This window comes from Falco rusticolus, chromosome 4 (assembly GCF_015220075.1).
Source record: "Falco rusticolus isolate bFalRus1 chromosome 4, bFalRus1.pri, whole genome shotgun sequence".
In the NCBI taxonomy this organism is placed as follows: domain Eukaryota; kingdom Metazoa; phylum Chordata; class Aves; order Falconiformes; family Falconidae; genus Falco; species Falco rusticolus.
The window spans coordinates 92,030,686-92,050,534 of NC_051190.1; the positions used below are offsets into that span (position 1 = coordinate 92,030,686).

General features: G+C 37.0%; 1 protein-coding gene across 4 annotated transcripts in view; it reads left to right on the forward strand.

The window, feature by feature from the left end:
* The window catches only part of GOLGA4 (golgin A4), a 75,242-nt gene that overhangs the window by 41,074 nt on the left and 14,319 nt on the right, over window positions 1–19,849 (forward strand). For all 4 annotated transcript variants that reach the window (XM_037384760.1, XM_037384758.1, XM_037384761.1 and 1 more), the window contains 7 exons: window positions 5,367–5,545; window positions 6,603–6,734; window positions 7,737–7,892; window positions 8,836–13,130; window positions 13,891–14,012; window positions 15,045–15,175; window positions 17,115–17,228. In XM_037384760.1, the coding sequence (XP_037240657.1) occupies window positions 5,367–5,545; window positions 6,603–6,734; window positions 7,737–7,892; window positions 8,836–13,130; window positions 13,891–14,012; window positions 15,045–15,175; window positions 17,115–17,228 (5,129 nt within the window). The remainder of the gene's footprint in view (window positions 1–5,366; window positions 5,546–6,602; window positions 6,735–7,736; window positions 7,893–8,835; window positions 13,131–13,890; window positions 14,013–15,044; window positions 15,176–17,114; window positions 17,229–19,849) is intronic.

Below are 19,849 nucleotides of genomic sequence, written 5' to 3' on the forward strand. Positions count from 1 at the left end.
CTAACAATAGAGTTATTTTAGATAACAGAGGGGGTTATTTTCAATCTACATAGATTTAGATCAGAACTTTCAATTTTAAAGATCAGTTTGGGTAGATCATTCTGCTGTAATACAGAAAAGCAGCTTGAACACTCATTGTGTGAAACATTTTGATTAGATGTCCTACTCTCCTATGCTTTCAGGTTGAATATGTCTTTCACTCCGGAAATTCATATTTCAGAAGTCAGTCAGCAGTCAGCCTTGCTAAAGTTGAATTTTGTTCAGTTCTTAGAGACTAGGAAGCTTTTCTTCATGATTTAAAAAAAAACAAAAACAAAAAAAACCAAACCAAAAACAAAACAAAAAAGAATAGCTGAGAGTATTTTAATACTTTTTTAGATACAAAGTTATTGTCACAGTTGTTTGAAACGCAGCGGGTTTTGGTACAGTAGAAATCTCTTAATTATGAACTATTATCTACACACTCTGGTTAATAGTAATTTCCTCAGGTTTGTGTAGCCACAATTTGAAAATGGGATAGAGATGATGCTCAGGATACATGGAAAACTTAACTATTGTAGCAAGAAGTAATTTTACTTATGAATAATGTGTTGAGTACACCACCCTTTTTTAAGGGGGATTTGTGTGTTGAATATGCTCACTTTTAAATAAATTTGGAGGTACTTCTGGTGACTTTTATAGTGCATAGGCATCCGCTTTGCGTTTGAGTGCATTTATGTTTGTACTCTGTTAAGCATGCATATATGAATATTGGAACCCTTGGAAAATAAGTTAATACTACTTCTAAGACAGGCAAAATTATATGGTGACCTTTATTAGGTTTTCTTGGCTTTATGCATTCCAAAAATCTTGTGACATACAATAGAAGTATATTTCAGTACAGTTGAACTAAACTGTTCAGGCATGTGAGAACACCACCATCAGTATTGGGAGAGCCTGAAATTACTTCTAGGTCACAACTTTTGAGGTGCACTGGTTTTAAGAATTTGGCAGTTTCTTGTGTTTGAGGTCAACATGTTTTAAGTTCTGTTTCTTGCATATTTAATGTGAGATGACTTTAAATACCAGACTTCTCTTTTTCAATATCATGGTTTAATGAAGAATTGACTTCATGGAATATTATGTTTGTAGAAATGTTGATTTCATTGATGTTATGGCAGAATAAGGATAAGCATAATATACTTGGATACTTTTGCAGTGCTATATTGTAGGCTAAAAAGTGGTATATTCTTCCACTTTATGTTTTTAACTTGCCCAGGGTTACATGTCTGGCTTTTTTCTTTGTAATTCAGTGAACTTACTGAAACGCTCCGGTGTTTGATTTAACATTGATGCATTTTTGTCTACTGAAACAGTGAAAATATATGTATGCTTGTTTTGTGTGTGTTGTGTAAACTGTAACTTGGTCTCCCCAGTTAAGTTCATTTTTTTTTGTAGTTAGAGGTACATTATGTTGAAATCTCACAGAGCATCTTGTTTTTGTGCATCCACACATGCCAATAAGTGAATCATGGTGCCTTTCCCAAGCCTTGTATGAACAGGACTGGGGTAAGGGCTCTCTTTTCTTACATCACACATTGGGTGCTTGAACTGGGCTCTAAAAAGTAAATTCTGTGCTTCTCAGGCACTTTTACTGGAAGTAACTGCAACTTATTATTTTATTTTTTTCAATGATTTGCAATGTACACAGAGTATTTACATTTTACTTCAACAAAGGTATTTGTAGCATTTATAAATATACTGGCAAACTGAAGTTTGTGTCTCCTGAGACTACATGGCATAAGTCCTTTCAAACTTGTCAGGATGCAGATTATTGACTGAGTTAATATCTTGTACAGCATACCCCCCAAAAAAAGTTATTTAGCAAGCAAATTCAATTTTCTTTCCTTTGCCATTCTTTGTAGGTGACATTTCCTTTGCAAGCTTAATTAGCATATCTTTTGCACCTTTCTACAGGGAAACAAAAATCTTGTACTGTTTATTCAAAAACCTGCCTAGATGCACTACAGGAAAGGAATTCAGCCTTTGTGTCTCAAACTTTTGACAAAATGCCTGCTCTCAGCCTTCAGTAAGAAAACATCAGATCCCTCCTTTGGCATCCTGTTTAGCACTTTCTTCACGATTTTCAGCAGTAGATGGCACTATGGTTGAAGATACGTGTCTGCAGCACTGGGAGAGTAAGGAAGGAGTCTTTGCAGTATGGACTGGTGTTACACCGGGTATGGGATGCAAGGCGAAGGGAACAGGGACTGGTACTTCGGAGCAGCATATGTCAATCGGTCAGGTCTCTAGCACATGTTTTATAAAAACCAGTTTTACAACCTTGCAGTTCTTAAACTCTGCTAAGGCTCCTTTTGTGTAATTTATATACTGCACAGGAAGGTTTCCAGTTTGTCTGGCTTGGTCACGTGAATGGGATTTCGCAAGACTCACCTGAGACTCTGTTGGTGTGCTTGTTACCACTTTTTGATTTGCCACGGTGACTTTGTGAGACTTTGCGAGACTTTGCTTAACCTTGATTAAAAGGTCTTTCCTCAACAGTAGCTCTGCTGGTTGGGGAAGGATACCGACAGTGCCTTTACTCTTTGCATCCAGAACTGACGTATTTGCATAAAAACATGGACTTTTATTCCAGGCTTTTATCCACGGTAGAATTAAAATCTCCCATAGATCAAAAATAATAGTAATCATTTAGACCATGTTATGTGTACATGATGATAGTTCAGCCCTCTGCTGGTTTGTTGTTACGCTACACTAGAATTAACTACTTCGAATAAAAATGTTCCGTTTTGCTTAAGTGCTAAAAGTGCCTGAGATGCATATAATTTAACTTTTAGACAGCTAAGTGTGTTCCTGTGAAGTGTTGCTGCTTTGTGCTTTCATAGCCCCTTGGCATTTTTATCCATCAGCTTTTGTCTAGCTTTTGTGTTAGCATCCCGCTTGCGATGATGGTGATGCAGCTGTCATACTGCATGTTGCTCAGCTATTACTGATAAGTAGTCAATCCTAGTGTGAAGCTAGGTCTTCTGTTTGGCAGATTTGTGGGCTGTGGCGAATGCATTCTCTTTTCTTTTGCAGAAGTAAGGTTTCTGAAGTGAAAATAAAATATGTATTGCTCAGAACAAGGGTCAGAAAACACGTATGGAAAAGTGAAATAACTTAATCTTTTACTTGCAGCCTTTATTTTCAAGATACACTCTGTAAAGGTCTGTAAGGTTTGTTTGTGTGTTTATTTAAGAAAAAAAAGAAAAAAAAAAGCCATGTATGGTGCTTTAATACTGAAGGACTTAGCCAGTTTTGCCAGCTATGCATGCTTCTGTAAGGGCTGAGTGGAGCATCAGGGTAGTCGGTGTGGCACAGGCTGTGTACGTAACAGAGTTGTGCCCAGGGTGGTGAGGGGGGGGGTGACTGGAGTCCTGTGGGTCCCAGGTGGCAAATGCCCTGATGGAGACTGTGAAGAACTCTGCTTGGAAAATAAGGAAATACAAGCCTTGTGCATGGCTTTCATTATGTTTTTAACTGTTTTCCTGTTTAAAATAATCTCCATTGCTCTTGATTTTTTGTGATGAGTTTTAATATTTATTATTCAGAGTAGAACTGGGAGTGAAAAAGTGGATACAGTGATAAGCTTTAGTATTGCCAGTCAGTAACAACCCTTTTTTTTCCCTAAAACATGATTGTTGCTGTGAGTAGTCAGAAAAGGGCTTCCTCAGAAAACAGAAGAAGATTGGGTGAATGCAATTTTATGGAATTAAGTTACTTGGAAACATATTTGCAGCACTGTCTCAAAAGTAAAAAAGATTGTGGTTAAAAGCTTCGGTTTTGAATGTTATCAGAAGATGTGGAATGGAGAATGTTGCTTACTTCTCAAAATCATGCCTGAATGTTATTAAAGATAGTTTCAAAAAATCAAGGTTTATGAGAATTGCTGTCAATGTCTACTAAGTAATGGTGAATCAAGGAAACTAGAGATGTGTCTGTCTGTTATGATATTTCTTTTTGGGATAGAACTAAGTGGAAGAAAGCTTAGCATAATAAATTAAATTTTAAAAATTACTTTGTTCTGTCTGCTCCCAGAGTAGTATCCAAGTAGTACAGGGTATAGTAGAATAATATTCTTTTAGGATTTTTGTGCTCTGATAAATTACAGTCTTGATATTGACACTGTGATTTTGAATTTTACAGAGGTGTTTTGCCAAAGTTCTTTTATGCAAAAAATTAACCATATAGTAGATTGTTCTGAGACTGAATTGTCCTTTGATGTGCAGCAGGAGTTTTCCACATTTATGATCCATTGAGAAAAACAGGTTTCCCTAACAGTGATTAAATTCTAGTCTTGCGTAATTCTGTATAGATTCTGCCATCAGTTTCAGTGAGGAACTCAGATACTGTTACTGATGATTAATAATAATATGATAGTGATGATGATAATAAACCAGCTCACAACACAGGAACTTATTTTCTTTGTTTTCATATCTAAGCGATCATTTATGAAGTGAATACAGTATGTTAGAATATGTTTCCTTAGCATGGGAAAAAGCTGTGGAATTATTGCTTCTGATTTGTAAATTAAAATGTGTTTCAGCAGACTTGTGCATCTTGTGCAAATGTAAATAAATCACTGCAGCTTGAGTGTTCTTCTGAAAAATTTTCTAGATTTTCAAGTTTTCTGGAAGCAAATCTTAATATTTTTTTCTTATATTTTATCTGCAAGTTTTAGAAGCACAGGCCATTCTTCATAATGCACAAGCATTTTCCCAGTGTCTCTGAATTGCACTGATAGTAGTTTACATTAAAAGTAAATAGTGAAATAATGAAATTAGCAAAGCTATCTGTATGGACTCCACCAAACCCACAGTTCGAAGAGAAGATTATCTAGGTTGTACAGTTTGAAATGAACAGCTCTAGGTAAATAAAGGGCCTGGTATTATACTTCAGTGTTGTATTGAGGAAGAGCACTTTCATGAATCAGTAAAAACTGACTTGCATGGCAGTCATTCCTGGTTTATGCTTCTGTCTGCTTGTTTTACTGGAAGAACTACTTGTGAATTGCCTTCTCATCATGCAGCTTTTTTCCTCTTCTTCAGAGTTACTCAGCAGACATAGGCAGAAGAGGAGCCATAGTTTATTTATACGGTTTATGTATTTTATAGTGATTTTAGGGGAAGAAATAGAAGCTACAGAATGTATTGGAAGACACAGCTATTTGTCAGTTCTCTTTCCTTTCTAGGTAATAAACCCATTTGATGGATTCCTAAGTTCATTCATCTGTTTTTTCTGCTATTTACAGTTACTGAGAACTCAGTTCTTCTGTCAGGGGACATAGATATTTCTTGACCATCATATATTTTTTTTTTATTTTGCAGCTTTTGAAGAGCTTGAGAGGGCTCTGAGTATTGCACAAAAGACAGAGGAAGCCCGGAAAAAATTACAGGCAGAAATGGATGAAAAAATCAAAGCAGTAGAAAAGGCAAGTGAGGAAGAGAGGGTAAATCTTCAGCGGGAGTTAACCAGAGTGAAACAAGAGGTGGTTGAGATTATGAAGGTAAAAGCTGAAACTCACCCTGTATTACTGGCTTTTAAACTAATCATTCAATTACAATTAAACTATAGTTGTAAAATATATTAGTATATCAGAACTTTGTTCCAAAATATTTTCTATTTAACAAATTCTGTAAAAAGTAATTTATGGGATTAAACATTTACTTAAGACAAAATAGAAAACTCCCCATATAGACTTTTTTTCCTCTAATGGTGAAAGTATGTTAGAGGCATGTAAAAATGAACAGTATTACTCTTTGTTTCACAGTATTTAATAAAATTATTTACTAGAGGTACACTTGAGGCTTTAAAGGGAGTCAAGAAGAAGAAATTAATGGCTCACACATCTCCACCAGGATTTGGGGTTTTAATACTAAGTACTTCTAATGATTATCCTAGACCAGTATGTGTAAACATGTAAGAACTTGTTGCCAAACCGTTTGCTAGTTAAGAATTGCTAACATTTGCTCCATCTGGCATATTCAAGTAGGAATTGCCTGAGTTCTGTGTGTGCTTTGCAGAGCTGTAAGAATTTGAACACCTTTAAACTACAGTGCTTGTACTGACATTTTGTTTTGTTATTAGTTTTTTACACTAATGCTTTCAGGGGATGACTGACTTCAACTACATTATTCTTAAATAAAGCACATGCGTAAGCTGTAGATAGCTGTCTATGTAGAGTATCACCAGTTGACTTTCTGGCTCGTGAAATAGCAAGAACGCATGGAAAGCTACAGACAGAAGTTTATTTTCCAATTTATTATCACATTTCAACCAAAACTGAAAACACTTAAGTTCACCTTGGTAGAAGAGTCTTTAGAACATGTACTGTTTCTTTTATTTAGTAGAACTGCGAAAGACTTGATGGGGAAGGTGGATAACTTCAAGCTTGAAATGAGAGCTGTCAGGGCTTAATATGAAGCGCTCCAAGTGATTGTTGCATATTCAAAGACATGGTTCTGGTTTCCTCTCTGTTGCACTGGTTTTCTTATTAAGAAATGATGCAAAGTATTTTGTTTCTTAGTATTTTGAAAATAGTTTTTTCTGACTTGGATTCACAGAAGTCTTCAGAGGAGCGTGTTGCTGAACTAGAAAAATTCCATAAAGAGGAAATGGCTACCAAAGATCAAGAGCTAAATGAGCGATTACAGGCCCAAGAAAAGGCGTTCCAGGAGAAGATGAAGGCAGCTCTCGTAAGTGTTCCTAAAATGTGTAGAAAGACATTTCTCTTAAGTGTGAGGTGGGGCTAGAAATCTTAATCTGACTCTTCCGCAGTGAGAGTCCTTCAGTGCTCAGATATGAGTGTCCTCCAAAAGTTAAAGAGCTCAGAGACTTCAGCAATATGAAGGGAAAGCGGCTGCAATGATCCAGACTGAATAATGATAATTGGTCGCTATCACTGCTTGCTAGCAGCTGCATCTTGTGGGAGAGACTTCCTTTTTTTAAACACTCTTCTTGTTAGACTTGGGGGTTTTTCATTTCTTCCTCTGGATCACTGGCAGTTAGCCACAGTAACCAGAGTAAAAGAGGTACAAAGAATGAGGCTGTTACTTGGAAAGTGTCGGTAGCATTTTGTCTGGTTGCATTGTGTTACGTGAACAGGTTCACTATTCATAGTGTTTGACCTCAGAAAAGAATTTTCTTCTAGGTCAGGCTGGGAGGAATCATTGGGATTCTTTGCTTTTTTTCAAAATCCACTTTAGATCATCGTGTGATTTTACCTAACAGATAGTAGATACTCTTTTGTGCTTCTCTGTGATGGTTGGTGACTAGGACTGAGGAACTTGGACAGTCCCTTCCAGACTATATTTTTCTCTCTCTCAGGTTGTATTTTTTAATTATAAGGAATAGAAGCTTAAAAATACATTAGCAGTGGAATCAAGTGAGGACAGACCTTTATTCCTCTAAGGTGTTACTCTCGATTAGTCATGGTGAACAAAACAAAATGAAGCTGGATTGCTTTATGGTTTTCATTCATAGAGAAGTAGAAGACAAATGGTTCCCAAGAAAAGAAAATGAAAGTGATTTATAACAGTTTTGTTTTCACATATGAAATACAAACTATGTGTGTTTGTGGAGAAAATACAGGTGATTAGTGCATGACTTCTATTAATTGGTTTGTAAATACCCTATTTTACTGGTTTTCAAGGTGTGATGACTATAGTTGATTGTTTTAATTGTAATTTTTGATACAGGAAAAAAATCAGAGTGAGTGTTTAAAAACCCTTCAAGAACAAGAGCAGCAAGAATCCCTAGCCTTAGAAGAATTAGAGCTGCAGAAGAAAGCAATACAGTTAGAGTGTGACAAGAAAGTTCAGAAGATGCATCAAGAAGTAGAGACTTTTAGAACTGTGAGTAAAGATTCCAAAAGAGAATGTTTACAAGAATTCCTTTCAGTATACATTTAACTGTGTCAGGTTTACAAATACTGTGGATTTCTTGTGATTGGGTTGGTTTGTGATTGTCACAGTGCTGCTTTTTGTAACAGAAATTTACTGTATTGCCATGGTATGCTGTAGCCCCTTGGTTTTTTACAAGATTAGATGGCAAAATACAGAAGTGCATTCACTTTATATCATGGCATGGGATATGAATTTGTATCCATCTACACAGTTTTTATGTATGTTATGCAGGAGCGTTAACACTTAAACTGTTCAACTTCTGAGTACTGATACCGTACAAACATTTGTAAGGATATTGAGTAAGTAAAAAAACTTGCATGATTTTTTGAAATGTCCTTTGCTTTATGTAATGGGTAAGATTATATTATCTGCTAATGCAAGTGTGTAGTGTGTACATTATCCCAGCACTCCCAAATGTTAGTTTTTAAGTTATATATATAGAAGTGTTTTAACTTTACAGTAGCATTTCCATGAGTGATGGAGTTAAGATAACTCAGTAGATATGTACAAAGTTCCATAATACTTGAGCAGGCTTCTAATATCTTTCATCCTGTGTATTGGTACTTTAGCTTAATAAGAAAATGTGAACATACCTCTCATAAACATGTGAATTATTTTATTTGAATTGGTTACATTGTTTCCAAGCTTGTATTAGATCTGTTTTCGCTGCAGTGAAATAGAAGATTTTTTTATTAAATATAACACACCATAGTGGAAGCAAAGTTGAGAACAAACTATATGAATGAAAGGCTTACATAAGAAGTTGATACTCACTAAAAATAATGGAATAAGTGACTTGTAGTTATGTGAACCTAGTGAGACTTTGTTAAAATTCAGTCAAATTGATAACTTTTGAATATTCATATTCTTTTAAAACTGTGTTCTCTAACAGAGGATTCTTGAACTGGAAAGCTCTCTTGCAAAGTATTCACAAGATGACAGAAAGCAGTCGGAGGAATTAAGTACTCTGATGGAGTCTGAAAAAAAGCAGCACAATAAGGAAATTAATGATATGGTTGAAAAACACAAGAAAGAATTGGAGAACATGAAACAGCAGCAGGAAAAGCTTTGGACAGAAAAACTTCAAATCTTAAAGCAGCAACAAGTAACTGAAATAGAAAAAATGAGAGAGAAACAAGAGCGAGAGATAGATACAATTTTGAAAGAGAAAGAAACAGCTTTCTGTGCACACATAGAAGAGATGAATGAAAAAACGTTAGAAAAACTAGATGTGAAACAAACAGAATTAGAAGCGCTATCTTCTGAGCTATCAGAAGCACTGAAAATACGTCATGATTTAGAACAAGAGCTCTCAGAATTGAACAGCAAAATGTGTGAAACAAAGCAAGAATTGGAAGGGAGGTTGGAAGAGGAGAGGAAAGGGCACAACAAAGAGGTTGAAGAGTTGTTAAAAGAGCACGAAATGTCTGTTCAAAGCATTGAGAAGGTACTCGGAGAGGAGCTCAACAAACTCAAGCAATCGTTGGAGGAGAAAGACAGATATCTGGGGGAACTAAAAGCACATGAACAGAAACTAAAGGAATCTGCAGAAAGATCTGAAGCTGAACTTCTTCAAGTGTCTGCAAAGCTAGATGAGCTTTCAGAGTCTCATCGGAGTACATCTAATGAGCAGGCAAAGATTTATGAAGAGGAATTAGCAAAGCTGCAGCAAAAGCTGGCAGGTCTTGAAGGTGAAAAACTGCAGCTTAGTGAACGCCTAGAAAGAGCTGAATCCCAGCTGAATGAAGTCAGGAATGAGTTGGAGGCATACATCTCTCAGGTATGTGACCTGAAACAGCATTTGCAAGAGCAAAGCAATGAAAATACACAAAAAGTAACCTCTCTGACACAACAATATGAATGTCAACTGAAGGATCTACAAAGAGAGGCTGATGAGACAAAGAGAAGTCTAACTGAGAAGGAAAATGAAATTGAAGACATGAAGAAGTTACAGAACAAGCAAATGGAAGAGCTTAAACAGAAACTTTTAGCTGCAGAGGAGAGAATTACTGCTTTGCAAGGAGAATATGAAAGTAAACTAAAACGTCAGGAGAACAAAATGGAGAAAATTAAACAGAAATCAAAAGATATGCAGGAAACTTTCAAAAAGAAACTTGCTGAGCAGGAAGCTAAACTAAAAAAAGAGCTTGAGAACACGCAGTTGGAATTTAGTCAGAAAGAGAGTGAATTCAATGCTAAAATGTTGGAAATGGCACATGCCAGCTCTGCTGGAATCAATGATGCTGTATCAAAACTGGAATCTAATCAGAAAGAGCAGCTAGAGAGTCTTGCCGAGGCTCATAGGAGGGAGTTGGAAGAAATTACCCAGAGTTGGGAAACCAAACTCAGTCAGCAGGTTGAAGAGCTCCAGGAAAAACATGAGATGGAACTGCAAGAGAAAGAGCAGGAGGTTGGAGACCTGAAACAGAAACTTGCCACTGTTAGCGCTGAGAAGGAGGGCTCCCAAACAGAAATTACCCGTCTGAAGGAAGAACAGGTGAAAAGGGAGGAGTCCCTGAAGGAATTGCAAGAACAACTAAGGCAGTCAGTGGCCAAGGTGAATGCTTTGTCAGGCAAGGAGAGTGACATGAAAACACAGTTGAAAAAATTGGAAAGTGATCTTGATCAGTCCCTGAAAGAGCAGTCAGGACTTCAGGAACAGCTCAGCAAGCAGAAAGCAGTTGAAGAAAAGGACAAAGCCAAAATTTCCGAGCTGGCTGATACACTGAAAACACTTGAAGAGAAACTCCAAATCGTGCAGTCATCTCAGCACAAAGATCATGAAAATTATGAGAAAAAAATAGAGGCAATTCAGCTAAAAGAAACTGAGTTTAAAAGGCAGGCAGGAGAACTTGCAGCCCAGTTAGATGCTTATTGGAAGAATGCTGAAGCTTTATTGCAAACAAAAAGCAATGAATTAATTGAAAAATGCTGTGAAAAAATTGGTGTAGTAACAAGAAGAATCGCAGATTGCGAGCACCGAACTGCGAAAGTTAAAGAAGCAGTGTTAATTAAAGCAAGTAAGATTCTTGAACTAGAAGCTCAACTTCGAGAAGTTACAGAGCATCATTCTGTTGCAAGGACTTCTTTGCAAAAGTCAATGCAACAGTTGCAAGAGAAGGACAATTTGATTACGTCCATGAGAGCTGACATTGAAGGCCTTGTAACAGAAAAGGAACAATTGCAAAAAGAGGGAGGGCATCAGCAGCAAGCAGCATCCGAAAAAGAAACTTGCATAACACAGCTGAGGAAAGAGTTATCGGAAAATATCAATGCTGTCACCTCAATGAGGGAGGAACTCCAGGAAAAAGAATCTGAGATCTCTGCTCTCAACAAAACAATCAATGACCTTAGTGTTAGACTTGAAAGTACAGTAAGTTTAACAGAGAAGGAAGCAGCCATGGCTCTGTTAAGCAAGCAACATCAAGAGGTTCAGTTGCAGTTGTTAAACCAGGTACAGGAGTTATCGTCCAGAGTTGAGACACTGAGTCAAGAAAAAGCGTCAGCTCTTGAGCAAGCAGATCATTGCACAGCCGAGCTGTCAGAGTGGAAGATGAAAGCACAAACCAGATTTACACAAAATCATGATACTATTAAAGAATTGCAGAGCAAACTTGAATTAAGCAATACTGAAGCCAATAAAAAAGATGAAGAGCTAAATAAACTGAAGGAGCAGCTGGCTAAACAAAGCGAGAATCTTGATAGTTTAAAAAGTGAATTGGAACAAAAGCAAAGCAGGAGGGAAAAGCAAGAGAGTGAGCTAACAGCAAAGTTAAAAAACCAAGCAGCAAGAATTGCTGAACTAGAAGAACATGTTGCTCAGAAAACTTCAGAAAATGATTCTTTGATGGAGGAACTTAAAAGGTATAATGAACAAAAAGACACACAGCAGAAAGAGGTAGCTTGGCAACTCCAGCAGGCAGAGAAGGTGGCTTTTGAAAAGGATAATAGATTTAAGGAGGCTGAAGAAAAAGTGCTTTATCTTGAGAAGCAAATAGATTCACTGAAAGCTGAATTTGAAGCAAAAGAGAGGGAATTTCATCACACGAAGTCAGCGCTACTTAAAAGCAAAGAGGAGGAACTGAAAGAATTAGAAGAGAGACTGAATGCAGAGAGCAGTACTAAGCTGGCAGATCTGAAAAAGAAGGCAGAGCAAAAAATCGGTTCTATTAAAAAGCAATTGATATCTCAGGCGGAAGAAAAGGAACAGCAATTTAAGCAAGAGAAAGAAAATCAGTTAAAAGACTTAGAACAAAAAGTGCAGGAGAGAGAGGCCAAAATTGAGTCCTTGGAAGAAAAAATGAAGTCAACAAGAGATCCCACAGAACTGGAGAAAGAAATGCTGCAAAAAGTAGAGAGTGTAAAAGCTGCTGTAGAACAAGAAAAAAATACTATGCTTGAGGGTGTCCGACAGACATACGAAGAGAAAATGCACGTGTTACAGAAGGGCTTAACTGGAAAAGATGAATTGTTGCAGAAGTATGAAAAGGAACTACAAGAGAGTAATGACTTTCATTTAGAACTGCAAAACAAACAGGGAGAACTCCTTAAAAAACTTGAATGCATTGAGCAGAGCCATCGGGAGGAGCAGAGCAGGACTGAAAGCCTCAGGAAAGAACTTGAGGAGCAAACCAAAAAATACTCATTGTTAGCAGATGAGCATGCACGTTGCGGTGGTGATTTAGCAAGCAGTAAGGAAGAATTAAAAGCTAAAGAACAAAAACAATTTGATATGGAGAATATAATTGGAGACTTGCAGAAAAAATTGCAGGAAAAGGAGGCAGTCAGTCAGTCTTTAGAACAGAAGATAAAAGAGTTGGAGAATAATCTAGCGAAGGAGAATGAAGTGCATAAGATTGAGATGGATGATAAGAGTTTGAGATACGAAGAAAAACTAAAAAGTTTACAGCAACAACTGGATGAAAGAAATGACAGTCTGAAAGCTTGTGAGGAAAACGCTGAAGAAAAGGCTAAATCTGGTTTGGAGCTGCAGCAGTTACTAGGTGATATGCAGAACCAGCAGAAGGACTTGCAAACTAAACTGGAAGAGACTGAAAGGGAGAAACAGAAACTACGCAAAGAAGTGAATAATCTTCAAAAAGACTTACGTGCTCTGCGAAAAGAACATCAGCAAGAGCTTGACATAGTAAAGAAGGAGTCCTTAGAAGAAATGGAGCAGAAAATCAGGTAAATTCTTTGTTCCTGGACTTGTTACCATTTCTTTGCTTTATCTTTAACCAGTAAAATCTCAAGAATACTTTTTTAAAGCTCAGTTTGTAGCAATGAAATAACGACTGGTGTTTTCCTGTCATTTTTCTAAATACACTTAAAGAAACAGCAAGGAAGAGCTACTTGAAAGTTGATCTTCATAAACATGTAAAACTATTTGAGTCATCAGTTTAAAAAGTGGTTTGTCTTTCGGCAAAGCACTTTTGTTTTTCTTATGTGATGGTCATTTTCCGCATTGCCAGAACATAAAATACAGTTCTGTTTTTCTCAAGCAGGAGACAAGTGTATTAAATCTTAGTACTGAGAGCTTCATGTTCAAATGATATCAAGAATTGTTCATATGTACTGCCCAAAAATGTGCTATACTGCTCAGCACTCTAATGGTTTCTCAAGGGAAGAATTCCCTAAAAATTCTGTTTTTCTGCAGCACGTTCTTTACTTCCAGTTCTTAATCTTCTTCACCAGAAATTCCCTGTCTTTTGGAAGGGTTAGTTCTGGGCTGTTTTTTAAATGAAACACCTATGCCTTCCAGGTGAATTCAATAGGAGGAAAACAAAAGAGCCTCCCTGAATCCCACAGAATTCATATAATTCAAACCCATCCCATTCTAAAATAGTTTTGGAGAAATTCCCAGATCTCCTACCTTGCTAAATTGTTCTTGCACTCTATTTAAACATTTTATTTCCTCACTGTAATTTTTTTTATTTTTTATTTACAGATGTGAACAAGAAGACATTGAGTTAAAGCACAACTCCACCTTAAAGCAATTAATGAGAGAGTTCAATACTCAGCTGGCTCAAAAAGAAAGAGAACTGGAAACAGCAGTAAAAGAAGCTATCAGTAAGTGAAATACTAATATAAGTGTAATCAGTAAAATAGCCAGAAAACCAGATCTTCAGATGTTTTGAGGAAGGGGTTTTACCTGGGACTTTGATAAAGTCAGCATGTTTTATTACTGCCTTGAGAACTCAGGGAAAGAACTTGCCTTTGTTGCTCAAGAAGTAATGTATAAATGTTAATTGTAGCAGTTAGGAAAACCCCTATGTAGGTGTTCTTCCTTACCCTGCAGAGTGGTTCTTTGATCTAGCACTCCGTATCTGTCATTGCAGAGTTACCTGTGATAGCCATAGGTACCTATCTTTTTATTATAAATTCAAAAGGAAAAGGGAGTAGAGTTTTAGAGGTGAAAGTACATTGTGAGGTTTTCATTGTAATACTGCTTTGGCTTCAGCAGGACAAACCTTTAATGCTCCGTTGTTAACTATATGGCACTGAAGGGTGCCTTTCAGAGAAACTTCAGTCCGTCTGGGAATCAGAATTGCATTTTCTTAGCTGCATCTTGCAGACTTCATTCACACTAACTACTAACAGGTACCAGCTGGATATGGTGTCAGATTGCTCTACCATGTGATTAGAACTAGAGCACAGCATATTTCAGCTTCTCTGTCCATCTCTTGCCACCACAGGGTAAGTTGGAGGTTGAAGAAGTGAGCTGAAAGTATCTTTTGACTCAACAGTTACTGGAAGTACCCCTACAAGTGAGGAATTTCTGAAGATTTGCAGATGTTTCAATCACTTCTCGAGATAGAATTAGTTGATAAGTATTGGTTGTGATCTTAAATTTTCTCTAAAAGTTCCAGCATCGGGTAGAAAAAATTGCTTCAGATACCAAACTGCAGACAACAAACTTCATATATGTTGGGATTGAGTGACTTAATTGTCACTGACAGTGAGGAAGAATGAATATTCTTAACAATTTGTCCTTACGGATGCTTTCCACAGTTGTCTTTAAGCTTTTTAAAATACTGTTCTGGCATAATTTAACAAAATAAATATGTTTTTTTTAATATGGCCTGACTTTTTCTTTTACAGGTAAAGCTCAGGAGGTAGAGACTGAATTGATAGAAAATCACCATGTAGAGACAACACAGCTGCACAAAAAAATTGCTGAAAAAGACGATGATCTGAAAAGAACTGTGAAAAAATATGAAGAAATCCTTGAGGTATCTTTCTGAAAAGTGATGTGACTGCACACATTTTGAAATAACTCTTCCCCTTTTCTCATTGCTCATCTAGACAAACTAATTCTTACTGGTATAGATCTTACTTCTTGAATTACACTTAATAGGTGTGGTGACCTAGCTTGCAATTAAAACATTTGTTTCTGTGTTTTATGAACATGAAAGAATTCTAAAAATTAAGCCCTAACTCTGGTCATTCAATAGAAGTTAGATAGGTTATAGAGTCATAGAATAATTAGGTTGGAAGATACCCTTAAAATATCATAAAGTCCAACTTTTAACCCAAGACTGCCAAGTCCACCACTAAACCATGTCCCTAAGCACTGCATCTACATGTTTTTTAAAGGCTTCCAGAGATGATGGTTCCACCCTCTCCCTGGGCAGCCTGTTTCAATGCCTGACCACACTTTCAGTGAAGAAATTTTTCCTAATATCCACTCGAAACTTCCCCTGGTGCAACTTGAGGCCGGTTCCTCTTGTCGTGTCCCTTGTTATCTGGAAGAAGAGACCGACCCCCACTGCCTTACAGCCTGCTGTCAGGTAGCTGTAAGGGAGCAATGTGGTCCCCCCTGAGCCTCCTTTTTTCCAGACTAAGCACCCCCAGTTCCTTCAGCCACTTCTCATAAGACCTGAGCTCCAGACCCTTCCCCAGCTCTGTTGCCCTTCTCTGGACACGCTGCAGCACCTCAGCATCCCTCTAGCAGTGAGTGGCCCAAAACTGAACACAGGATTCCAGGTGTGGTCTCACCAGTGCCAGGCATGGGGGGATGATTGCTTCCCTGCTTCTGCTGGCCACACTGTTCTGGGATACAAACCGGCAGAAGTTTGTCTTCCAGATTGAAATGAGGAAAGTGAGCGAGTTAAATTTAAGCTTTACTGGAGTTGAGGTGGTGGTCATGGTGTGTTGTTTCTTTGACGGATTTAAATACAGTGCTTGTGGGCCAGCCTCACGCTCTAGCTCCTTTCTCTGATGCTCTGTCCAGATTAGCATTATAACCCTTGAAGTAAGGTTCTGTTCCATGCAGTGTGCCGTCTGTTTGCATAGTTGATTAATTGTACTAATTTAATCTGAAGTACTACTGCATAGCAGAGCAGGCAGCTCGCTGCCCTGGGTGGTTAGCGTGAGTGAAACTAGGGTTTTACTTTAGTTCAGCAGCGGAGACGTGCACTTTGAACTGGAGTGCTGTTTTATAAGCTCCCTAATGTGCTATTTCACAAAAAGGCCAGAGGGGACACAATTTTAAAAAATAATTTTTTCTGTACAGTGCCATATAGGTGGGTTAAGTTACTAGGATTTAGGTCATTGTATTTTTCTCTTCTAAATTTACTGTTCACACTGTCATAAAATATACAGGAAAAGTTCATTTCCTCCCTGCCGTTCTTGCCACTGCTTCTTTCATCCATGCTGCACAGTGCCCTCCAAACCCTTGTGAATGGGAAGTTACTGTTTCTGAAAATGTGCTTAAAACTTTTTTAGGAACTTCTTTGTGCAAATGGCTGAGGAAAGGGTTTAAGTCCTTGTCACTTCCATAGTATAGGAAGTGATTCTGTATCATTGTGTGTTCCTTTCATGAAAGTCGTACAACGAAGCACATACTCCAGTAGTAATTCAAATGCTGGTTTAGTGCCTGATAGAAATGGCTCTTTTTAAAAAAAAAATTTTTCAAAGAACTAACTGTAATTCTAACTATGTAATCTTAACTGTTGGAGGCCTGCAAAATCTGGTTAAGCTCCTGTGTTTGTTTCTTGTTCTTTTCTATAGCCTTGTAGCGTAACTAACCTTTACACTGAATTTCAAGCATATTCTTCTGTATATAGCATAACTCTTTTGTTTATTGCTTTCTGTCCACTGTAGTTAAGATTTTGAATGGTTAGATGATTAATTGTGTAAGTAGGGTTTTTTTGCCCCTGTATTTTCAAGGCTCGTGAAGAGGAGATGACAGCAAAAGTTCATGAGTTACAAGCACAGCTAGAAAACTTGCAAAAGGAATACAAGCAAAGGCTGGCAGAAGAGGAGCATTGGAACAGTGAAAAAGTGAGCTGGCACTAACATTTATTTTTATATGTTTAGGTATGAAATGCTTAGTCTTCATAAAATTCTTTAGTTTGTTCTTAATTGTTTTAATTTATATATCTGGCCTTCACTTTCCCGTAAAGTTTCTATTCTTTTAGACATTAACTTCTTCAAAAGTGAACCTCTTTAGGATCTGCAGTGTTTGATACTACGTTGTTTGAATGGCATGTTAAAAAGTCTGTTTGTGTTGTGGTTATTGGGGAGGGGAGGGTCCCTCTACATGTGTTCTTTATGTTTACTGGAAGCCCTTTAGAAGGAAAGGAAATCACATTGGGTCATTTTTAGCATAATATTTTAAAATTCAAATTCCAAATGGCTCTGAAGTAGTGCCTTGAATATATCAATTATGGATAGAGAGGTCTTCATTGAAAGAAGACGGAGTACGTGCTTTTGTCTTTCTGAGACTATGTTTTAGTTTGATGAATTCTTTGATGAAAATATTACTACTTATTATTACACTAAAAAGAGGAAAATTATATGAGGTATTGGGTCATTGGTGAGAGTTCATATTAACTTCATTTTTATTTTTTTTTATTTTGACAACAGGAAGCAATGGGGATACTAAATGTTTTTATTTGATACTACAAACTTACAGTACAAATTACCTCGCTGTCCTAATGTTTGTTTCTTCTGCCTTGCTTACAACACCCTTTATATTACTTTTATTAACTGTTCCATGACATGAGTGTTGCTTTCATAACAGGAAAAGAAGAAATACTTGTATCAAACTGCCGTGTATTTTTAATCAACCCTTATCCACCCACTGATGACAATCTTGCATAAACTTATTATCTGGAGGAAGATTCTTTTAAGAATCTCCTGAACCCTAAAACATGATTCTGAAAAGTATGAAGAGTACTTTACCTTTAGGACTTACTTATTAACTGTTTCACTACTTACTTTGTTACAGAAGTTTTCTATAAATACAGGTAGTCATTTAGCATCATATTGTGCATGCATCTTCGGGATTACATATTCACTGATAGGTCGTGAAAGTTACATCAAATCTATATACCAGCAATGGTATTTGATGTATTTCTCAGTTCCTCCCAGAAGTGTATCGCACAGGTTTGCAATGGTAACATAGAGCTGTAAAATATTTGAATATTGCAAATATTACATCTCTACGTAAAGATGAATCTGCTTACAATAAACAAAATAAGGAGCTAATTTTGCCTGTCTTTGGAATCTTGTCCACAATTCTCCACTCCTTGGTATTTCCATGGCAGACTTTGGGGAAACTCAAAAGGAGTTTTTCCACTTGTGGTGGGTATAAACCAGCTGAGAGAACTCCATTGCTGGTAAATAGCTTTGTTTTAAAGAATAAATGATGTCTCATTTGAGGGGGAGGAAAACCAGGTTGTGTGGTAGTGCATGTACTGAAGCGCAGTTATAGCATCCAGGTATGAAGTGATTGCAGAATAACAATGGGATTTTTTGGTGAGTTTATGACAGTTAAATATACATGATTTTGCTGCCGTACAGGCATCAAGCTTTCTTAAGAAATTTTGAGAATTCCAACTAAATTCAAATACAGCAAATGGATAACAAGCTTTCTTTTGTACAGCTCTGATTTAACTGAATGTGAATTGCATATTTCATCCTATTCGCAATGGTGACTGAATCTCAAAACAGCATTACTATTCTAGTAGTCTGACTGTGCTATTGAACATGCAGATAGCTCCTGGTACATCCTCCATTCCAGTCAAAGCTCAAATGTTTGGACTGTTGTAAGTGGGCTTTCCACTTATTGTTTTGTCAGTATTTCAGGATTGGATTCTCACTCTTTGATGCAGTCTGTTCTGCGGCCAGGAGGTAGTTTTCCTTTTTTCCTCCTTTAAAATTAAGAGGGTTAAGAAATTAAGAAATGTTCTTCTTAATGTCTTAACTTATCCATTGCCTGTCCTATATATATATATTTATATATATATGAAACTAATTTTTCTATTACCTGGTACAATAGCATACATTTAAAACTGATACAATAGCATATATTTGCAACACGACGGAGCTAGACGAGAGAATTGGAGGGGGCCTGTAGACCTTGTCCACATACCTGAGCAGAAGTGTCCACACCTACATCTGGATTTCACATGTGCATTCTAATGCATTCTGTCATCTTAATTTGTCATGGTATTTTTTGGTGTGCCTTATTTCTCTTTTGTTTTGTAACATTTTTTTCTCTCTTTTTTAAATTTTTTTCCCTTAGTACTAGTAGTAAAACAACTCAGAAGTCTTCTGTTGACTATTAGCAACTTTTTGTGGGCAATTGATTTGTTTTCTAAATTTGGAGTCCCCTGGGTCACAGAAGTTTGTCTTACAAAACCTGCTGTGATGCTTGTTGTCAACCTAGGCCAAACATCACACATAGCATGTCTGCTTTGACATGAAGCATAACTATACATTTGAACAGTATTTTTCTGACTGTGATAAACAGTTGGCAAATACTGACATCCTTAAGTGTTAGTGTTGGGATATACAAATGTCAGAAACTGTCTCTTCATGAGAAAACAAGTGTGTGGTCAGATGATTAAGCTCTTCAGAAGCAAGAATTGCACTTACAGGTTTGAGATCGGTAGAGG